The following is a 19,874-nucleotide window of genomic DNA, read 5'->3' on the forward strand; positions in this document are numbered from 1 at the left end:
ACGACCTAAACAGACCAATATCAATTGAGGAAATAGAAGAAGCCATCAAAAGGCTACCAACTAAGAAAAGCCCAGGACCAGATGGGTATACAGCAGCATTTTACAAAACCTTTAAAGAAGAACTAATACCAATACTTTTCAAGCTTTTTCAGGAAATAGAAAAAGAGGGAGAACTTCCAAATTCATTCTACGAGGCCAACATCACCCTGATTCCTAAACCAGACAAAGACACTTCAAAGAAAGAAAACTACAGACCAATATCTCTAATGAACCTAGATGCAAAAATCCTCAATAATATTCTGGCGATTCGGATACAAAAACATATCAAAAACATTGTTCACCATGATCAAGTAGGATTCATCCCTGGGAAGCAAGGCTGGTTCAATATACGGAAATCAATAAATGTTATTCACCACATCAATAGACTAAAAAATAAGAACCATATGATCATCTCAATAGATGCAGAAAAAGCATTCGACTAAGTACAGCATCCCTTTATGTTCAAAACTCTAGAAAAACTAGGGATAACAGGAACATACCTCAATATTGTAAAAGCTATCTATGCTAAGCCTCAGGCTAGCATCATTCTGAATGGAGAAAAATTGAAGGCATTCCCTCTAAAATCTGGAACAAGACAGGGATGCCCTCTCTCACCACTTCTGTTCAACATAGTTCTCGAAACACTGGCTAGAGCAATTAGACAGATGAAAGAAATTAAAGGCAAAAAAATAGGAAAAGAAGAACTTAAATTATCACTATTTGCAGATGACATGATTCTATACCTAGCAGACCCAAAAGGGTCTACAAAAAAACTATTAGAGCTAATAAATGAATTCAGCAAAGTGGCAGGATATAAAATCAACACACATAAATCAAAGGCATTCCTGTATATCAGCGACAAATCCTCTGAAATGGAAATGAGGACAACCACTCCATTCACAATATCCTCAAAAAAAAAAAAAATACTTGGGAATCAACCTAACAAAAGAGGTGAAAGACTTATACAATGAAAATTACAGAACCCTAAAGAGAGAAATAGAAGAAGATCTTAGAAGATGGAAAAATATACCCTGTTCATGGATAGGCAGAACTAACATCATCAAAATGGCGATATTACCAAAAGTTCTCTATAGGTTTAATGCAATGCTAATCAAAATCCCAACGGCATTTCTTGGAGAAATAGATAAAGCAATCATGAACTTCATATGGAAAAATAAAAGACCCAGAATAGCAAAAACAACTCTAAGCAGGAAGTGTGAATCAGGCGGTATAGCGATACCAGACTTCAAACTATACTATAGAGCAATAGTAACAAAAACAGCATGGTACAGGTACCAAAACAGGCAGGTGGACCAATGGTACAGAATAGAGGACACAGAGACCAATCCACAAAATTACAATTATCTTATATTTGATAAAGGGGCTAAAAGCATGCAATGGTGGAAGGATAGCATCTTCAACAAATGGTGCTGGGAAAACTGGAAATCCATATGCAACAAAATGACACTGAATCCCTTTCTCTCGCCATGCACAAAATGGATCAAGGAGCTTGATATCAAATCAGAGACACGGCGTCTGATAGAAGAAAACGTTGGCTACGATCTACATACTGTGGGGTCGGGCTCCAAATTCCTCAATAGGACACCCATAGCACAAGAGTTAATAACTTTAGAATCAACAAATGGGACTTACTCAAACTAAAAAGATTTTTCTCAGCAAAAGAAACAATAAGAGAGGTAAATAGGGAGCCTACCTCCTGGGAACAAATCTTTACTCCTCACACTTCAGATAGAGCCCTAATATCTAGAGTATACAAAGAACTCAAAAAATTAAACAATAAGAAAACAAATAACCCAATCAACAAATCGGCCAAGGACCTGAACAGACACTTCTCAGAGGAGGACATATAATCAAACAACAAGTACATGAGAAAATGCTCACTATCTCTAGCAGTCAGAGAAATGCAAATCAAAACCACCCTAAGATACCATCTCACTCCAGTAAGACTGGCAGCCATTATGAAGTCAAACAACAACAAGTGCTGGTGAGGATGTGGGGAAAAGGGTACACTTGTACATTGCTGGTGGGACTGCAAATTGGTGCGGCCAATTTGGAAAGCAGTATGGAGATTTCTTGGAAAGCTGGGAATGGAACCACCGTTTGACCCAGCTATTCCCCTTCTCGGTCTATTCCCTAAAGACCTAAAAAGAGCATGCTACAGGGACACTGCTACATCGATGTTCATAGCAGCACAATTCACAATAGCAAGACTGTGGAACCAACCTAGATGCCCTTCAGTAGACGAATGGATAAAAAAAAAAAATGTGGCATTTATACACATTGGAGTATTACTCTGCATTCAAAAATGAGAAAATCATAGAATTTGCAGGGAAATGGATGGCATTAGAGCAGATTATGCTAAGTGAAGCTAGCCAATCCCTAAAAAACAAATGCCAAATATCTTCTTTGATATAAGGAGAGTAACTAAGAACAGAGTAGGCAGGAAGCGCACGAGAAGAAGATTAACATTAAACAGGGATGAGAGGTGGGAGGGAAAGGGAGAGAGAAGGGAAATTGCATGGAAATGGAAGGAGATTCTCAGGGTTATACAAAATTACATACAAGAAGAAGTGAGGGGAAAGGGAAAAAAAAAAACCAAGGGGGAGAAATGAATTACAGTAGATGGGATAGAGAGAGAAGATGGGAGGGGAGGGGGGATAGTAGAGGATAGGAAAGGCAGCAGAATACAACAGACACTAGTATGGCAATATGTAAATCAGTGGATGTGTAACTGATGTGATTCTGCAATCTGTATACGGGGTAAAAATGGGAGTTCATAACCCACTTGAATCAAAGTGTGAAATATGATAGGTCAAGAACTATGTAGTGTTTGAACAACCAACAATAAAATTTTTTTTAAAAAAATGTGCACATTTTAAAAACCAAGTGTCCCATGCAAAATTATAATATAACTGCTGAATCAGTGGCAAGAATATGGGAGCAAGGGGTAGGAGAGGCATGAATCTAAACAATAGTAAGGAGGGAAAAGCAATAAACAAGAAGCAGGAACATAATGCCCAAAGTGAGACAGCAGAAGTTGTCCCAACAAGAGTAATTATAATAAACACAAATTATAGGGTATCATCACAGTTATGTTTTTACACAGTTAGTATTTACAATACTACTACCATTAGGTACACATATAATACACACATAAAAACAAAACAGAAAGATCACATTTACACACAAAAGATGAAACCTGTTATACTAAGAAAACATTTAAGTACCTCTATGGTATCAAAAAAAAAAAAATCATTAGGGATGAAGAAGGCCACCGAGGCCATTTGAGATACAAATTCTAAACTCATGTGTGTATGTACATAAATTAATGCAAAGGAAAAAAAATGTTTTCTCAATGAAATAATTGTTACACTATCTCTCTTCTATTATTCTCTACCTACATATTGATTTCTTTTATGCATATAGCAAAATTAACATTGAGACTCCACCAATGATGTCAAAATGAATTCCCTCATGTAAGAAGTTCAAGAAACAAGTTTGAAATTCAGATTTTTAAAAGTTGAACTAATGGTAAGATCATAAATATTATACAGGTCACATATTTTCTTACTAGCTAAGTACTCTTGTTTGGAGAGAGCAGATAATGCCGCCACCACCACCATCACCAAAAAAAAAAAAAAAAAAATGTCTTAAAGTAAGCTGATTTTGGAGCAAGGATGCTTGAGTTTAACCCACTTAAATAGTCATATGATTTAAAATGTAGCTGTATCCTTCTCTTTGTTTCCACATCTCTAAAATGGGAAATAGGAGAAAAATAAAGCAGTAGTACTCATATTACTAGGCTATTAATGAAAAATAATTCACATAAAGTTCATAAAAAATGTTTGACAGTGCTCAAAAATATCTGATTCATTGGTTAAAGGAACAGCAAAAATTTTTATCCTGATATTCCTCAAAAATAAAATTTAAATAACTGAGAAAGTATTTTAAAATGTAAAAATTTGATATTACCAACCAATAAATTAGACACAAAAAGCCATAAATATTTACTGTAGTTGAGGAATTCTTAGAGGCATTTACCTGGGGGTATATATGCCACTCAACTAAAGGACACACAGATTAGTTTTAACCCTGGAAAGCTGTTTCTTATGGAGAAGACAAATCCGTGAAATAAGTAGATAAGTGAATTTTATGAATTTGGAAATACTACAATAAATGGAAAATTCATATAAATCACAAGCATAAGTAATTTGAAATTTTGTAGCAAAATGAGCATAACTATACAACACAATATACTTCAATGACTAAAGTCCGTTTAAGACACTATATTTTCCCTAAATCATTATTTAAATGTAGCTCAGTGGTAAAATGCTTGCCTAGTATGCATAAGGCCCTGGGTTCTAATCCCCAACAGACAAACAAAAAAAGAATCTTCAATAAAATGCAGATATGCAATCATATATGTTAAAAACACATCCTCAATACAGGAACAAAACAAATATATTTAAAAATAGATTTTGCTAAAGAAAACATGTAGTAATAGTAAAAAGTATATACTAATTGTGCAGATAGCTCATCTACCCTACTTTTAGGAATCTACCTCAAAGATAAAACCTCCAATGATACAAAAAATACAAAGTGATTTACTACATCATTATACGTTATTGCAAAATACAGGAAACACCCTAAATGCCCATACATAGGAAAGTGGCTGAGCAAACAGTGATCTACCTATGCAATGGAGTACTCTATCTTTGTAAACAAGAATAAGGTCTGTATAAACTGACATGGTGACGTTACCAGGGTGTATTATTAATTGAAACATTAATTAAAAAGCAGTGGAGAGTGTCCTTCACTAAAGAAATATAAAAAGATATGTAGAAAACATATGCTCTTTGTGCAAAAGAAATGTTAAACTAGAAACTAAAAACATCAGTTACTTAAAATGGGTAAGTAGGGGTTTAACAGAGAGAAGCTGGGAATGGGAAGGAGGGAGGTGGAATTGAAGAGAGAGAAGAAAACAGGGAAGGGAGTGACACTTTTCTTAAGTATGCCTTTCCATACAACTCTCAACTCTTGAGAACCAAAATTAATGTTCACATTCCTTTACAGACCCCCCCCCAATAAACCATTCAAACCAACCAGGATATGCAGAGAAGCCTCAATGGAATTCAGAGAATGACAAACTAGCTGTGGTACAAATGAATGACAATTACAATGAAGAGAGTGGACAAGAATGAGCCTGTGTAACTTTGGGAAACAATTTCTCCACATAATATAAGGCTACCACAAAAAGAACTATACTTCTCAAGTTCAAGAGTCTAATAGATCAACATACAATAATCATGGGAGACTTCAACACACCTCTCTCACCACTGGACAGATCTTCCAAACAAAAGTTAAATAAGGAAACTATAGAACTCAATAACACAATTAACAACCTAGACTTAATTGACATATATAGACTATACCACCCAACATCAAGTAGCTACACTTTTTTCTCAGCAGCACATGGAACCTTCTCAAAAATAGACCATATACTATGTCACAGGGCAACTCTTAGACAATACAAAGGGGTAGAGATAATACCATGCATCTTATCTGATCATAATGGAATGAAACTGAAAATCAATGATAAAAGAAGAAAGGAAAAAGCAAGCATCACCTGGAGAATGAACAATAGGTTGCTGAGTGATCAATGGGTTTTAGAAGACATCAAGGAGGAAATTAAAAAATTCCTAGAGTTAAATGAAAACACAGACACAACATATCGGAATCTATGGGACACATTGAAAGCAGTTCTAAGAGGAAAATTCATTGCTTGGAGTTCATTCCTCAAAAAAAGAAAAAACCAACAAATAAATGATCTCATACTTCATCTCAAAATCCTAGAAAAAGAAGAGCAAAACAACAGCAAAAGAAGTAGAAGGCAAGAAATAATTAAAATCAGAGCTGAAATTAATGAAATTGAAACAAAAGAAACAATTGAAAAAATTGACAAAACTAAAAGCTGGTTCTTTGAAAAAATAAATAAAATTGACAGACCCTTAGCCATGCTAACGAAGAGAAGAAGAGAGAGAACCCAAATTACTAGCATACGGGATGAAAAAGGCAATATCACAACAGACACTTCAGAAATACAGAAGATAATCAGAAATTACTTTGAATCCTTATACTCCAATAAAATAGAAGATAGTGAAGGCATAGATAAATTCCTTGAGTCCTATGATCTGCCCAGATTGAGCCAGGAGGATATAGACAACCTAAACAGACCAATAACAATAGAGGAAATAGAAGAAACCATCAAAAGACTACCAACTAAGAAAAGCCCAGGACCGGATGGGTATACAGCAGAGTTTTACAAAACCTTTAAAGAGGAACTAACACCAATACTTTTCAAGCTATTTCAGGAAATAGAAAAAGAGGGAGAACTTCCAAATTCATTCTACGAGGCCAACATCACCCTGATTCCGAAACCAGACAAAGACACATCAAAGAAGGAAAACTACAGACCAATATCTCTAATGAACCTTGACGCAAAAATCCTCAATAAAATTCTGGCGAATCGGATTCAAATACATATCAAAAAAATTATACATCATGATCAAGTAGGATTCATCCCTGGGATGCAAGGCTGGTTTAATATACGGAAATCAATAAATGTTATTCACCACATCAATAGACTTAAAAATAAGAACCATATGATCATCTCAATAGATGCAGAAAAAGCATTCGACAAAGTACAGCATCCCTTTATGTTCAAAACGCTAGAAAAATTAGGGATAACAGGATCATACCTCAACATTGTAAAAGCAATCTATGATAAGCCACAGGCCAGCATCATTCTGAATGGAGAAAAATTGAAGGCATTCCCTCTAAGATCTGGTACAAGACAGGGATGCCCTCTCTCACCACTTCTGTTCAACATAGTCCTCGAAACACTGGCCAGAGCAATTAGACAGTCAAAAGAAATTAAAGGCATAAAAATAGGAAAAGAAGAACTTAAATTATCACTATTTGCAGATGATATGATTCTATACCTAGCAGACCCAAAAGGGTCTACAAAGAAGCTATTAGAGCTAATAAATGAATTCAGCAAAGTGGCAGGATATAAGATCAACACGCATAAATCAAAGGCGTTCCTGTATATGAGCGACAAATCCTCTGAAACGGAAATGAGGACAACTACTCCATTCACAATATCCCCCCAAAAAATAAAATACTTGGGAATCAACCTAACAAAAGAGGTGAAAGATTTATACAATGAAAATTACAGAACCCTAAAGAAAGACATAGAAGAAGACCTTAGAAGATGGAAAAACATACCCTGCTCATGGATAGGCAGAACTAACATCATCAAAATGGCGATATTACCAAAAGTTCTCTATAAGTTCAATGCAATGCCAATCAAAATCCCAACAGCATATCTTGTAGAAATAGATAAAAGAATCATGAAATTCATATGGAATAATAAAAGACCCAGAATAGCAAAAACAATACTAAGCAGGAAGTGTGAATCAGGTGGTATAGCGATACCAGACTTCAAACTATACTACAGAGCAATAGTAACAAAAACAGCATGGTACTGGTACCAAAACAGGCGGGTGGACCAATGGTACAGAATAGAGGACACAGTAACCAATCCACAAAACTACAACTATCTTATTTTTGATAAAGGGGCTAAAAGCATGCAATGGAGGAAGGATAGCATCTTCAACAAATGGTGCTGGGAAAACTGGAAATCCATTTGCACCAAAATGAATCTGAATCCCTATCTCTCGCCGTGCACAAAAGTTAACTCAAAATGGATCAAGGAGCTTGATATTAAATCAGAGACACGGCATCTGATAGAAGAAAAAGTTGGTTATGATCTACACGCTGTGGGATCGGGCTCCAAATTCCTCAATAGGACACCCATAGCGCTAGAGTTAACAAATAGAATCAACAAATGGGACTTACTCAAACTAAAAAGTTTTTTCTCAGCAAAAGAAACAATAAGAGAGATAAATAGGGAGCCTACATCCTGGGAACAAATCTTTACTCCACACACTTCAGATAGAGCCCTAATAACCAGAATATACAAAGAACTCAAAAAATTAGACAATAAGATAACAAATCAATAAATGGGCCAAGGACCTGAACAGACACTTCTCAGAGGAGGACATACAATCAATCAACAAGTACATGAAAAAATGCTCACCATCGCTAGCAGTCAGAGAAATGCAAATCAAAACTACCCTAAGATACCATCTCACTCCAGTAAGACTGGCAGCCATTAGGAAGTCAAACAACAATAAGTGCTGGAGAGGATGCGGGGAAAAGGGCACTCTTGTTCATTGCTGGTGGGACTGCAAATTGGTGCAGCCAATTTGGAAAGCAGTATGGAGATTTCTCGGAAAGCTGGGAATGGAACCACCATTTGACCCAGCTATTCCCCTTCTCGGTCTATTCCCTAAAGCCCTAACAAGAGCATGCTACAGGGACACTGCTACATCGATGTTCATAGCAGCTCAATTCACGATAGCAAGACTGTGGAACCAGCCTAGATGCCCTTCAATAGATGAATGGATAAAAAAAATGTGGCATTTATACACTATGGAGTATTACTCTGCATTAAAAAATGACAAAATTATAGAATTTGGAGGGAAATGGATGGCATTAGAGCAGATTATGCTAAGTGAAGCTAGTCAATCTTTAAAAAACAAATACCAAATGACTCCTTTGATATAAGGGGTGTAAACAAGGACAGGGTAGGGACGAAGAGCTTGAGAAGAATATTTACAGTAAACAGGGATGAGAGGTGGGAGGGAAAGGGAGTGAGAAGGGAAATTGCATGGAAATGGAAGGCGATCCTCAGGGTTATACAAAATGTCATATAAGAGGTAAGGAGGGGTAAGTCAAGAGAATACAAATGGAAGACATGATTTACAGTAGAAGGGGTAGAGAGAGAAAAGGGGAGGGGAGGGGAGGGGAGGGGAGGGGGGATAGTAGAGAATAGGACAGACAGCAGAATACATCAGACACTAGAAAGGCAATATGTCAATCAATGGAAGGGTAACTGATATGATACAGCAATTTGTATACGGGGTAAAAGCGGGAGTTCATAATCCACTTGAATCAAACCGTGTAATATGATGTATTAAGAACTATGTAATGTTATGAACGACCAATAAAAAAAAAAATAAAAAAAAATAAAAAAAAAAAGAACTATACTTAAATAGTGTAATGTACTTAATAAATGTGTTTCTCCTATGGGTACAAATTAGTATTTCCAAACTAATGAGTATTACACTCAAAAAACAATAAATACATTTAGATAAGAGCCAAGGTTTATCCATATGGGAGAAAAGAAGTCACAAACAAGGAAAAACTTGAAAACATAAGTCCTATGGTAGTTAAAATCAAGTATCAGTATAAGCTCATGGTTTTTAATATAATTAAACATACAAAAGTGTGTTGGTAAGTATACACATACATTTCTCTCATCTGAAAAGGACAAGAAGCAATGACAGCTCAGTGACAGTAAATACATGAACAGATGTTGGTTGGTTTCTAAGCCCCATTGTCCAATAAAGAGACAGGGTTCCCTGGAGAAGTGGTTGATTCCAGTGCTGGGACAAGTAAATATATAAGCAGAGCCTGTAAAATTTTTGGTGTTAAAGGGTAAGAAAGTATTAAAAAAAAAAAAAAAGAAAAGAAAAAAATAAAGAAGTTGTTGAATGAACTTCTAAGCCAACTGCAAAGGAGTTCCTAATGGCCAAAGATAGAACAAACTGAGCTGCATAACAATGATAGTTTTGAATTTTAATCCACAGAATAAAATAAATATCCAGGAGTCCATACTGATATAAAAATTAAATTAACAGGGTATGGGTGGAGGCACTGTTTAGAACAAAGAATTCCAAAAAACAAATGTAGAAGGAAAGGAGAAAACAGAAAATCACCATTAGGAAAATACAACAGTGCTGTTACAGACAAGACCCAACAATAGATGCCAAAATTTGTGGGCTCCACATTGAGAAAAAAAAGATTTACACAATCTTAAATGATCTCCCCTGAGATATTAACTATAAAGGAAAAGATATAAACTTTACAGCAGAGATACCTCCTGACAGAGCTCCACTGACGACGTCTTCTCTCAGGGGCACTTGACCACTGAGCCATTTCCCTACCCTATTTTGTATTTTATTTAGAGACAGGGTCTCAGTGAGTTGCTCAGTGACTCGCTTTTGCTGAGGCTGGCTTTGAACTCTCATTCTCCTACTTCAGCCTCCTGAGCCATTGGGATTACAGGTGTGCGCCACTCAGCCCATGACAGACATCATCTTAACCGAGTGATTACGGTTCACAGTTTGAAGTAAAGATTTCTTGAAATGACACAGCAGAAGGTATCTCTAACAAGAACCTCTTGATATGATGTGTATCTATAGTAATCTTGTCAAAAATGCAAAACTTCATTCTAATCATGTGAGTATATTAAAAAAAAACCTGAGGAACATTCTACAATCAGTACTCTTCAAAAATGTCAAGTAAAAAAAAGACAAGGAAAAACTGAGGAACTGTCAGAGATCAGGGGAGACTAAGGAACAATAATAATTAAAGTTAGGGTACTATACAGGATTCTGGAAGGAACATTAGTGGAAAAGTTGGTGAAATTCAAATAAGATCTGCAGTTTGTAGAATTACACCAATATAAATTTCCTAGTTTTGATCATTGTAGAAACATTGTATGTTATAATGTTGGGGGAAGCTGGCATACAGGAAATCTCTGTACTGTTTGGTGCAATTTTTGGTGGTACATTAAAATTAGTTCAAAGTAAAGGTGAAGAAAAGAGTGTTTTGGTCTGCTGCTCTGTTTTACAGTGGTTTAAAGCAGAACCCTTAAGACCAGCTTCATTTTGTCCCAAGGAAATTTGAATTTAATAACTTCAAGCTATAATGTAAAACTTTGCTATAAGATTGAAATTATGAAATGGGGCAACACTATTTCATATGGTCTTGAGCAGAACATACAAAAAATATGTTATCAAACACTTTTTGTTGTTTCTACTACCATATTCTATGAAAGAAAAATTATTTGAAGGAAGTAACAGACTATATAAACAGCAGGCTCAAAATTAAGTTCATAAACATGAAAAAATATTTAATGACAATACTCTTGAAATTATACATCTCTAAATACCACCACAGTCCTACAATAAAGTTTGTTTTAACCAGGGGCAGGGAGTGGGTGTTAGCACAGAAAGGTTCACTTAAATAGCAATTGAGAAAGAAAGGGAGAACTTTTTTGAGTGGTTTGCACTATTTGGTTTATGAACAGGGTGAACTGAAAGAAAACCTGTTTTTAACTACAAAACATACAGCTGATCAGAACTCACTAAAGAACAAATTTTCTACATTTTTAGGTGATCTTTCAAAATCAGTTCTCTGTTCTAAATGATCCATTAATTACTGGGGATTCAAGCTCACCCCTTTATCATTAAAATACATATTCATAAAACTTTTTACAGTTGTGCTGTTCTAGTTACAAATAGCTTCTACTTTTCTAGGACATAATTTCACTTTGTTTAAGCAAGAATTCATTAAAGAAGCTATAAATAACCCTTAAATATTTAGCCATGAATAGAGGGTGGACTGGCATTGATGGCTTATTTTAGTTCTAATGCAGAATGCTTTTTAAAAGCTACATTTTAGCATGCATCAAGCTAATTATTAACACTTGCAGTATAATTTTCAATGTTAGACTAAATTTATCTTTAAGGAATTTTACTACAAAGTAACAAAGTAAATATGTTATCTAGTTATTTACTAGTAGTAAAGTAGGCTTAAAGAATGAAAATGTTGGAAAGATTAAAACATAAGAAAATTTTATTTGAAAAATTCATTCATTCATTTTTTTTTTTTTTAAAGCATCTAGACAAACTTTCCTTCTCTCCCAAAGGTAAATCCCAGTGAAAACTATACAGAAGGGGGAGAAGTAGTTCCTATGGAATTGTAAGAATTCAAGAATCTGTTGTGTGGTATATACACATAAGAATCAAAGACATTTCCATATTCAGTTCTAAATCATAAAGTTCGCAACATTTTAGAAACCAAGTTTCATAAAATTTTTACTTGAAAAGAAATACTTTACAAAATATCATTCTTCCAGTCAAAGAAACTTTCCCATGGGATACATGTAGCTTTCTGTCTTAAAGATTACAGTATGACATTAAAAGGGAAGAGGTTTTTGTTTGTTTGTTTTTCTTTCTTTCTTTCTTTTAAATAGCCACCTAGCTTACAAAACCTATGAGGGAAGTAGATTTTTTTTAAAGTGCCTTTAAAATGCAAAAGCAAGTAATATAATTGTTGAATCTATTTGATATCTTAAAAGATTCTTTTAAATGGTCCATATGGTACACACAACATCACAGCTGGTACAAAACTGCTTGTATTTAGTTTAAAACACAAAAGCAATGCATATGAACTGTGTTCTTTGAAAAATAATTCAAAATTGTAAGGCCAACTTAGTAGTCAGAGAATTAACGAAACAAGCTGAATATTAATGTATTCAAACATTTACTATGATTTTTGTAATATCACTGATAAGAGAACTTGCTACCAAACTAACTCAAAACACCTTATTTCAAACTACATGTAACATATTTTGCTTATACATTCTAAAAATGCACAACTAGGTTTTAGGATGTAAACTCCCATTTCCTAGTTTTTCTGTTGCAATCTGGCAGCTTTGAACTTTGAAACCCTTTTTGCAGGTTCTTCTGATACTTCTGACAGAATTTCTTTTCGTTCCGGAATGGTGGGTAGTACAGGATGAGCAATGGCTGGGTGTGGTGTTAAAGAGGATAAAAATTCTTTTTCTATTACAGTTCCAGAAAAAGCCTAGAAGACAAAAAGTCAGATTCATGGTAATAAACCTATAAATAAGATGCCATAAAATCTTTACTTTATTCACCAATTAGACATTTATTCTCACTAAAAGTAAATTCACAAGATTTTGGGAAATATAATATTTTAACATCAGAATATGAATTGTTCAGAGAGAAACTGAGTACCATTAAATTTTTCCTACTTACACCACCAAAATATAATTTTTATAGTACACATGTAAGAAACAATATGCAAAATGCCTATTTTGTCTGGGAAAAACCAAAAATGATAAATAAAGGGGCCCTAAGCTTTTACATTCTATTATGTCTAGATCTAACTGTGAAACAATATGTATTTAAATTAAAAAAGATATTAGGGTGTCAAATGCAGACTCTGGTGCTTCAGTTGGTACATGATCTCCGGAGGCCATGCTGCCCGCTAGCCAATATCTTATGTTTTTTTAATTGTTGATAGACATTTATTTTATTTATTTATTTTTATGTGGTGCTGAGGATCGAATCCAGTGACTCACATATGCTAGCAAGCGCTCTACCACTGAGCCACAACCCTAGCCCCAGGAATTGTTTTTAAGATTTCTGGTATTTTAAACCTCTCTCATTACATTTTCTAAAAACTTAAGTACAAACTAAAATTTGACATGTAAACTTTCATACATATTTTGCTTCTCGTTGTCTATCAAATGTTCAAAATTAGTTAAGACAACAGTTGAAAAGCCACAATCCTCCACCCTACTCCACCACTTAAACAAGAAATGCTACCTTCTTCCCAAAATATTTGGGGAGTATAGCTCTTAAAAACAGTCCAAAGCTTACTTTTCTAGAAACTCCATTTTATTATGCTGAGCACAGTCTTCATATCATCTTTAAAACACTTCTGAAAGACCCAATCGTTTGGTATTTAAAAGATACTGAGAATGATTTTTAAAACCACTGCTATAATTACGAACTATTCATTTTGATGTTAAAAAATTTATTTTTTAACATAAAACAGCTATTATAACAGCTATTCTAATAGTTCAATATAAAATACAAAGCTCATAGGTGAAAATAAGTTCCATATTCTAACTCTAGTTATACTATGATACTTTAAAGTTCTCACAAAAATCAAATTTTCAAGCTTTTATTGGCAAAAGTCTATTACCTGTTTTCTAACAGTCATTATCGCAGACTATTAAATAAGGTATTTTCTGGGTCACATAAGATCATTCTACTGGGGGAAGAGGAGACCAATCTAGTTTTATGTATGGTCCTCTAAATGCTAATGATCTCTATCCACAATTACCTTTTAGTGTATTTGGTACAAGCAGAACCATAGAGTATAAGCAATGACATTTTTACAAATAAACTTATATATAAATATATTTTTACATGTATCTGATGTATATATAAATGTGTACATTGGTTTGGTACAGGTATGAGTTTTCCAGTCTTCCTAAATACTTTATAAATTAAAAGCTTTAAGTACCCATCAAAACAAGAATAAAAATATCAAATCTGGGTACAATGGAAACTATACCATATTATTTCATTGATAGGAATTCTTATTTCAGTATTTCTCAACCTGTCTTCCACTTCTACATAACTGTATGCAACATGGTGGGCAAAACATGAGTGTGCCCCAATTTTTCTGATGGTTCCATCAGATTGGAAAATGATCCCATAACCAGTCAAGTTTTGTTTCACTGGAACAGGCCAAAACATAGAAAAATTATTTACGTTTTTCTTCAACTCCACCAAGGCACTTGGTGCCTTCATCAAAGCACCAAGGCACTTCTACTCAAGCTAACAGAAAATGACTATAGTCTGGTCCACTGGTAATTTATTTAATATAAACTGCTAAATGATTTTCTAGCTAAAAGTTATACCACATGTGCCACTTCAGATATTTTTAAATTGCCACTGTACCAAAATAAAACTTCAAAACAGGTATTTCACTAAAACAAATTTTTGAACTATTCTAATACCACAATTGTGTTTGCTAGTGACTATTTTTAACAAATTATTATACAAAAAGTACAAATCTAAGACTAATTAGATCCTATAACTTTTCCAACTAAATAGTAAAAATTGCAAAGATACTATAGAAATAGAGATACACACCTCAGATGTTCCTGATAATGGCAAAAGTTTCTTTTGATGATTTTCTTGTTGTGGGTCTTCTAAAATGCTTTCACTGGTGTCACTACAAGTGGCTTCTTCACAGCTAATACTCCTCAAAACTCCCCGCCTATCATCAAATTCAGCAGCACTGCTTTCACTGGTATCACTACAAACACTATTTTCTCTGCTTCGAGATTTCAGGATAGATTTACGAGGAACATATTCTCCGTTCACAACATCAACAAAGACTCTATATTGAAAAAATACACACACCTTAAATCATAAAACACAGTAACTTTACAAGAAATTTTTTAAACCTCAAAAATTAATCTGAAACTTTTTGTTGGAAAGTTTCCATCTAAAATATTTACATTCTAAGTAATTTCACAGCTTTAAATAATATATTTTTGGAAGACATGACTTTTTTGTCTAACAAAATATAGCATGTTAATCATAAACATATTGTAGGTGATAACATCTAGGTGATCTGCAAAAATTCTATGTAGTTTTATACCCACTAATAAGACATTTTGCAATTTTCACCATTTTACAAACATGTCAAAAATAGTTAAGCAGTTTCAAATGATAACTTTTTCAACAAATACCACAACAAAAAACTGAAACAGTATAATTAATTTTTGCTCTGAAAAGGAAAACTACATGTCAAGCATATTATAACTATAGTAGGAAAGAAAGTATTATCCTAGCCCATTGTAAGTATTAGCTTTCATTTGTAAACTTAAGATGAAAGACTTTTTGCCTAGACCAGTTGGGAATGTTTCAAAGGCACTAGTGAAGAAAAGAAAATGAAAAAATAACCATAACAACGTTCCAACTGCTTTGGACTGGGCTGTTGCAGTGGCGCTTTTCAAATGCTAAGGTAACTTCATCAGAACCCTTAATTTTTCAGAATCTTCTGGATTACAAACAATCTTTTCCTATAAAAGACCAGTTAGAAAAAAAGGAATCTGCAGATTACACTGCAGTCTGTGACAGATATTACTCACCTGTAAATGTCAGCAGGAGTCCTGATTGTAGGCAGCTCTTGAGCAGAATGACCACTTCCAATGTTGTTCTTTCGTTTACGTTTGGCTTCTTCTTTCTTTTCACTGAATTTTAAAGTGGTATTTTTTCCAGTATTTATTCGAACCTAAAAATTTCACAACAAAAAAATTAAAAATCTCTTGGGAAATTAAATCAAGGACCAAAATGAAATATAAATTGTATAATTAAAGAAGATATAGAGCTAAAATTCTTCATTACTGAAATAATATGCATTATCAGGTAGGGTAAATAAGTCCTTATCATATTTCTATAATGCTAAAAATTATATTTTCTTTAGTGACTTATTGTAGTCGTGTTTTTATTATTATATAGAAAGCAAAAAACATTTAAACTAAATGCTAGATTTATCTTAAACTTCACTTCACTTCATTCCATTACTTTGGTATAAGTTTTAGACTTAAGTCATACATTTCAAAACAAAGACACAATTAACCAAAAGAAAAATTCAGTAAGACTATAACATTTAAGCCATAAAGTAATATCAGACAATGTTTAAGTATTCCAAAAAATTTAAAACATTTTTAATTTTAGAAACTGAAGATCTGAACACTAAAAACTAATCCTGTTCAGGATTATAATACTTAGCATTAAGGCCACATTTTCTATGTTAGTAACTGTTCTTTCCCATAACATTCCTACAAATATTATTTATTCTTCCTGTTTCATCTAAATGGAAATAAGAAAACTTAAAAGCATCACAAAACTTTTTTCTAGCTAATCATTCCTGTCAAATTTTCCCAAAGAATTCCAATGATCCCTTTAGTTTGATGTATTAGAATATGTGAGTGTGTATGTGTGTAAATCGTGCATACGCACACACACAGACACACACACACATATATAATTATTTCACTTCCTATTAGAACAAGGATAACTTAAAAAACCTAAAATGTATGAAGTATGGTTATTCATCACAGGCACTTAACAATGAACCATAGTTCTGAACTCTGAAAAGGAAAACTACATGTCAAGCATATTATAACTATAGTAGGAAAGACTTTTTGCAAGATTTTTTTACAGGCATGCAAGTACCATGGGTCAAAGGCACATTTGATTTATTACCATCTCTATGTCTTGTAGACCTGAAGATTTCCTGAATTAGAAAGATGAATTCCTGGAGGTACCTTATACTCTACATGGGCACAGAGAGGGCAGAGGTATACTTAAGGTAGCCCATGCTTCCTTCAACCAAAGTCAGCCTGCTTTGATCTATTTTAAATACTGAAATTCTACAAAAATTATGGAAGAAATAAAAAGGCTTTTGATACAAAAGATAAATCTGAAAACCTGGATTAAAAGATCTCTACAATCATCTCCACTTCTAAAATGCCCAAATTCTAAACACATCATATACAGATGTTTATATTTGTTAGAAAAGGAAGAATTGACTTTCTCCTAAATTTTTCCTTTTTGTCCATGATGTTCTTATTCATTGATTGCTGACACAGAAAACAAAAACCTGACATAATAGAAAATTAAACTAATATAGTCACTCCAAACATACTAAACACACCAAAATGCCCACAATATAATTAACTACAGAGTTCTTAAGAAAACTCTCTGTAGTAAGGACAGGTGGAGCCATAGTAGCTTCAATTTAAATATGACTCCCTTCCAGATCCCAGCTCAAATTACATTGTGGCTTCTCTGAACTATGGACCAATACTAGCTAACTAATTAGAATATCCCCCCCCCTTTTTTTTCTTTTAAGATAAATTGGTCAGATTAAGAGGCAAAAGATGATTTTCCTATTTGTCAGTATCAATATTCATCACTGTTACTTTTCTCTTAAAAAATATCATAGACGGTATTTAATGTTCAAATTAAATGAAAAATTAGTAAAGTTAAAAGAATACAAACCCTCTTAGGTTCAACAGTATGAGAAAAATATATTGTTGGTACAGAATTATCTCCAATCCCTAAAGCATTATGGTCATTTTCATTATAACCATCATCACTGTTGTCTTCATCATCTTCTTCATTACTGTGACAAGAACTTGAACCATTTACTGAACAGTTCAACTGACTATTGACTTGTCCATTGAATTGTTCTGAATGTGTAACATCCTTATGATAACTGCTGGGAGTAAGGTAGTTTGTTTCTTGATGTATCACATTCACATTTGTGTTTTGATCTTCCTTCTCCTCTTCAGAAGAGGTTGTGTCTTCTCCATTTGCAATCACAGCATCAGGCTTACTAGTAAAACCAAAAAGAGAATATTAATAAAATAAAACAAAAACACTAGAATTTAACCTATTCAAATTTTCATCTTATTTCAGTGGGTTACAAGATTTTTTCTTTAAATATTTATTTTTTAGTTGTAGTTGGATACAATACCTTTATTTTATTTATTTATTTTTATGTGGTGCTGAGGATTAAACCCAGTGCCTTGCACGTGCTAGGCGAGTACTCTACCACTGAGCCAGAACCCCAGTCCTGGGATACAAGATTTTGAATAAAGTATTTTTTTAAACTAGAATTCTAGGTTAAAAAAAAAGGATAAAAATATTTTTATGTGAATTAAAAAAAATTAGTTTCTATGCCATTTCTGTACATTGTACTTTTCACACATAAGTAGAATATAAAGTTTAATTTTATCTTTGAATTTTGGCCAAAAATATAAATATAATATCAATAGTACAACAAGAGATTCAAAGAATATGTATTTCTATTAAAGTAGAAATTAATGCAACATAATTGTGTCTTTATTTTCTTTTTCTATCCTCAAGATATTTTAAAATAATACAATAATGTATTATTGTAATTTTAAGAGAGAAAATACATATACATATGCACATGAATATACTTACATTTATACAAATGAATATACACTTATCATGCTTCATTCTATAAAGGAGTTGAGGACCTTATAAAAATAACAAAACCAAAAATGCAATAGAACTGAAATAACATCATGCAAAAATAGAAAGAGAATCATGACTAAGAAAATCAGAAGATCCAATACTGGTTTTAAAAAGTGAAATAGTACCAGTTAATCAAAAAGACCTAAGAACTTATAGGTGAAATGGTACGGGCAAAATCTTTTGTGTTTCTTGTCTTATTTTTCACAGAAACTAATTACTGCATATGGTACATCATTTAAGCAAAATAGTATAGGAACTTCGGTAGTAGCAGACTTCATTTAGCATTTTGAGAATTCTAAGTAAGTGCTAATGTGTATTACAAATAGCAGTTTAGTAAAGTTTCTCATACATAAAACTACCTGATCAGATTACAAACTGCCTATTCAATAAACAAAAAAGTTTGCAAATGGAAGGCAAGGATAAACACTTAATAATTTCAAGTTAAAATTCAAAGCAAACTTTTTTACTTTTTAGTAGTTGTGGATGGACACAATGCCTTTATTTTATTTGTTTATTTTTATGTTGTGCTGAGGATTGAAGCCAGTTCCTCACACATGCTAGGCAAGTGCTCTGCCACTGAGCTACAGCCTCAGCCCCAAACTTTTCTTTTTAAAAAGTCAAAGATAAAACGTCTTGGAGTACAGCATAAAAATACTTCATTAAATTTAATATTTAATGCATCCATAATTATTAAAAATCGACTGTTATAATTACTTCATTATACAAAATATAGGTCAACTCTTAAAAGAAGAAAATGGAGATGTTTATCTTAAGCATGTACATGCACATGCATGAGAATGTACATAAGTGTACATAAGCACACAGTCCTAAAAATGTACTCTAGAGAATTAATATTTATTTTGGGGGGGAAGATTATTGATAATTTATTATACCTTTCTGCATAAAAACAAATTTATTTTGGAAAGTTTATTT

General features: G+C 33.4%; 1 protein-coding gene across 2 annotated transcripts in view; it reads right to left on the reverse strand.

The window, feature by feature from the left end:
* Nucleotides 1-9,804: 9,804 nt before the first annotated feature.
* Uri1 (URI1 prefoldin like chaperone) overlaps nucleotides 9,805-19,874 on the reverse strand; it is a 67,485-nt gene continuing 57,415 nt past the window's right edge. For both annotated transcript variants that reach the window (XM_026391231.2, XM_077793138.1), the window contains 4 exons: nucleotides 17,937-18,273; nucleotides 16,019-16,161; nucleotides 15,012-15,261; nucleotides 9,805-12,903 (listed from right to left, as the gene is read on the reverse strand). In XM_026391231.2, coding sequence (XP_026247016.2) covers nucleotides 12,724-12,903; nucleotides 15,012-15,261; nucleotides 16,019-16,161; nucleotides 17,937-18,273 — 910 coding nt within the window. In that variant the 3' untranslated portion in view covers nucleotides 9,805-12,723. The remainder of the gene's footprint in view (nucleotides 12,904-15,011; nucleotides 15,262-16,018; nucleotides 16,162-17,936; nucleotides 18,274-19,874) is intronic.

The sequence above is a fragment of the Urocitellus parryii genome, chromosome 15 (genome assembly GCF_045843805.1).
Source record: "Urocitellus parryii isolate mUroPar1 chromosome 15, mUroPar1.hap1, whole genome shotgun sequence".
In the NCBI taxonomy this organism is placed as follows: Eukaryota; Metazoa; Chordata; class Mammalia; order Rodentia; family Sciuridae; genus Urocitellus; species Urocitellus parryii.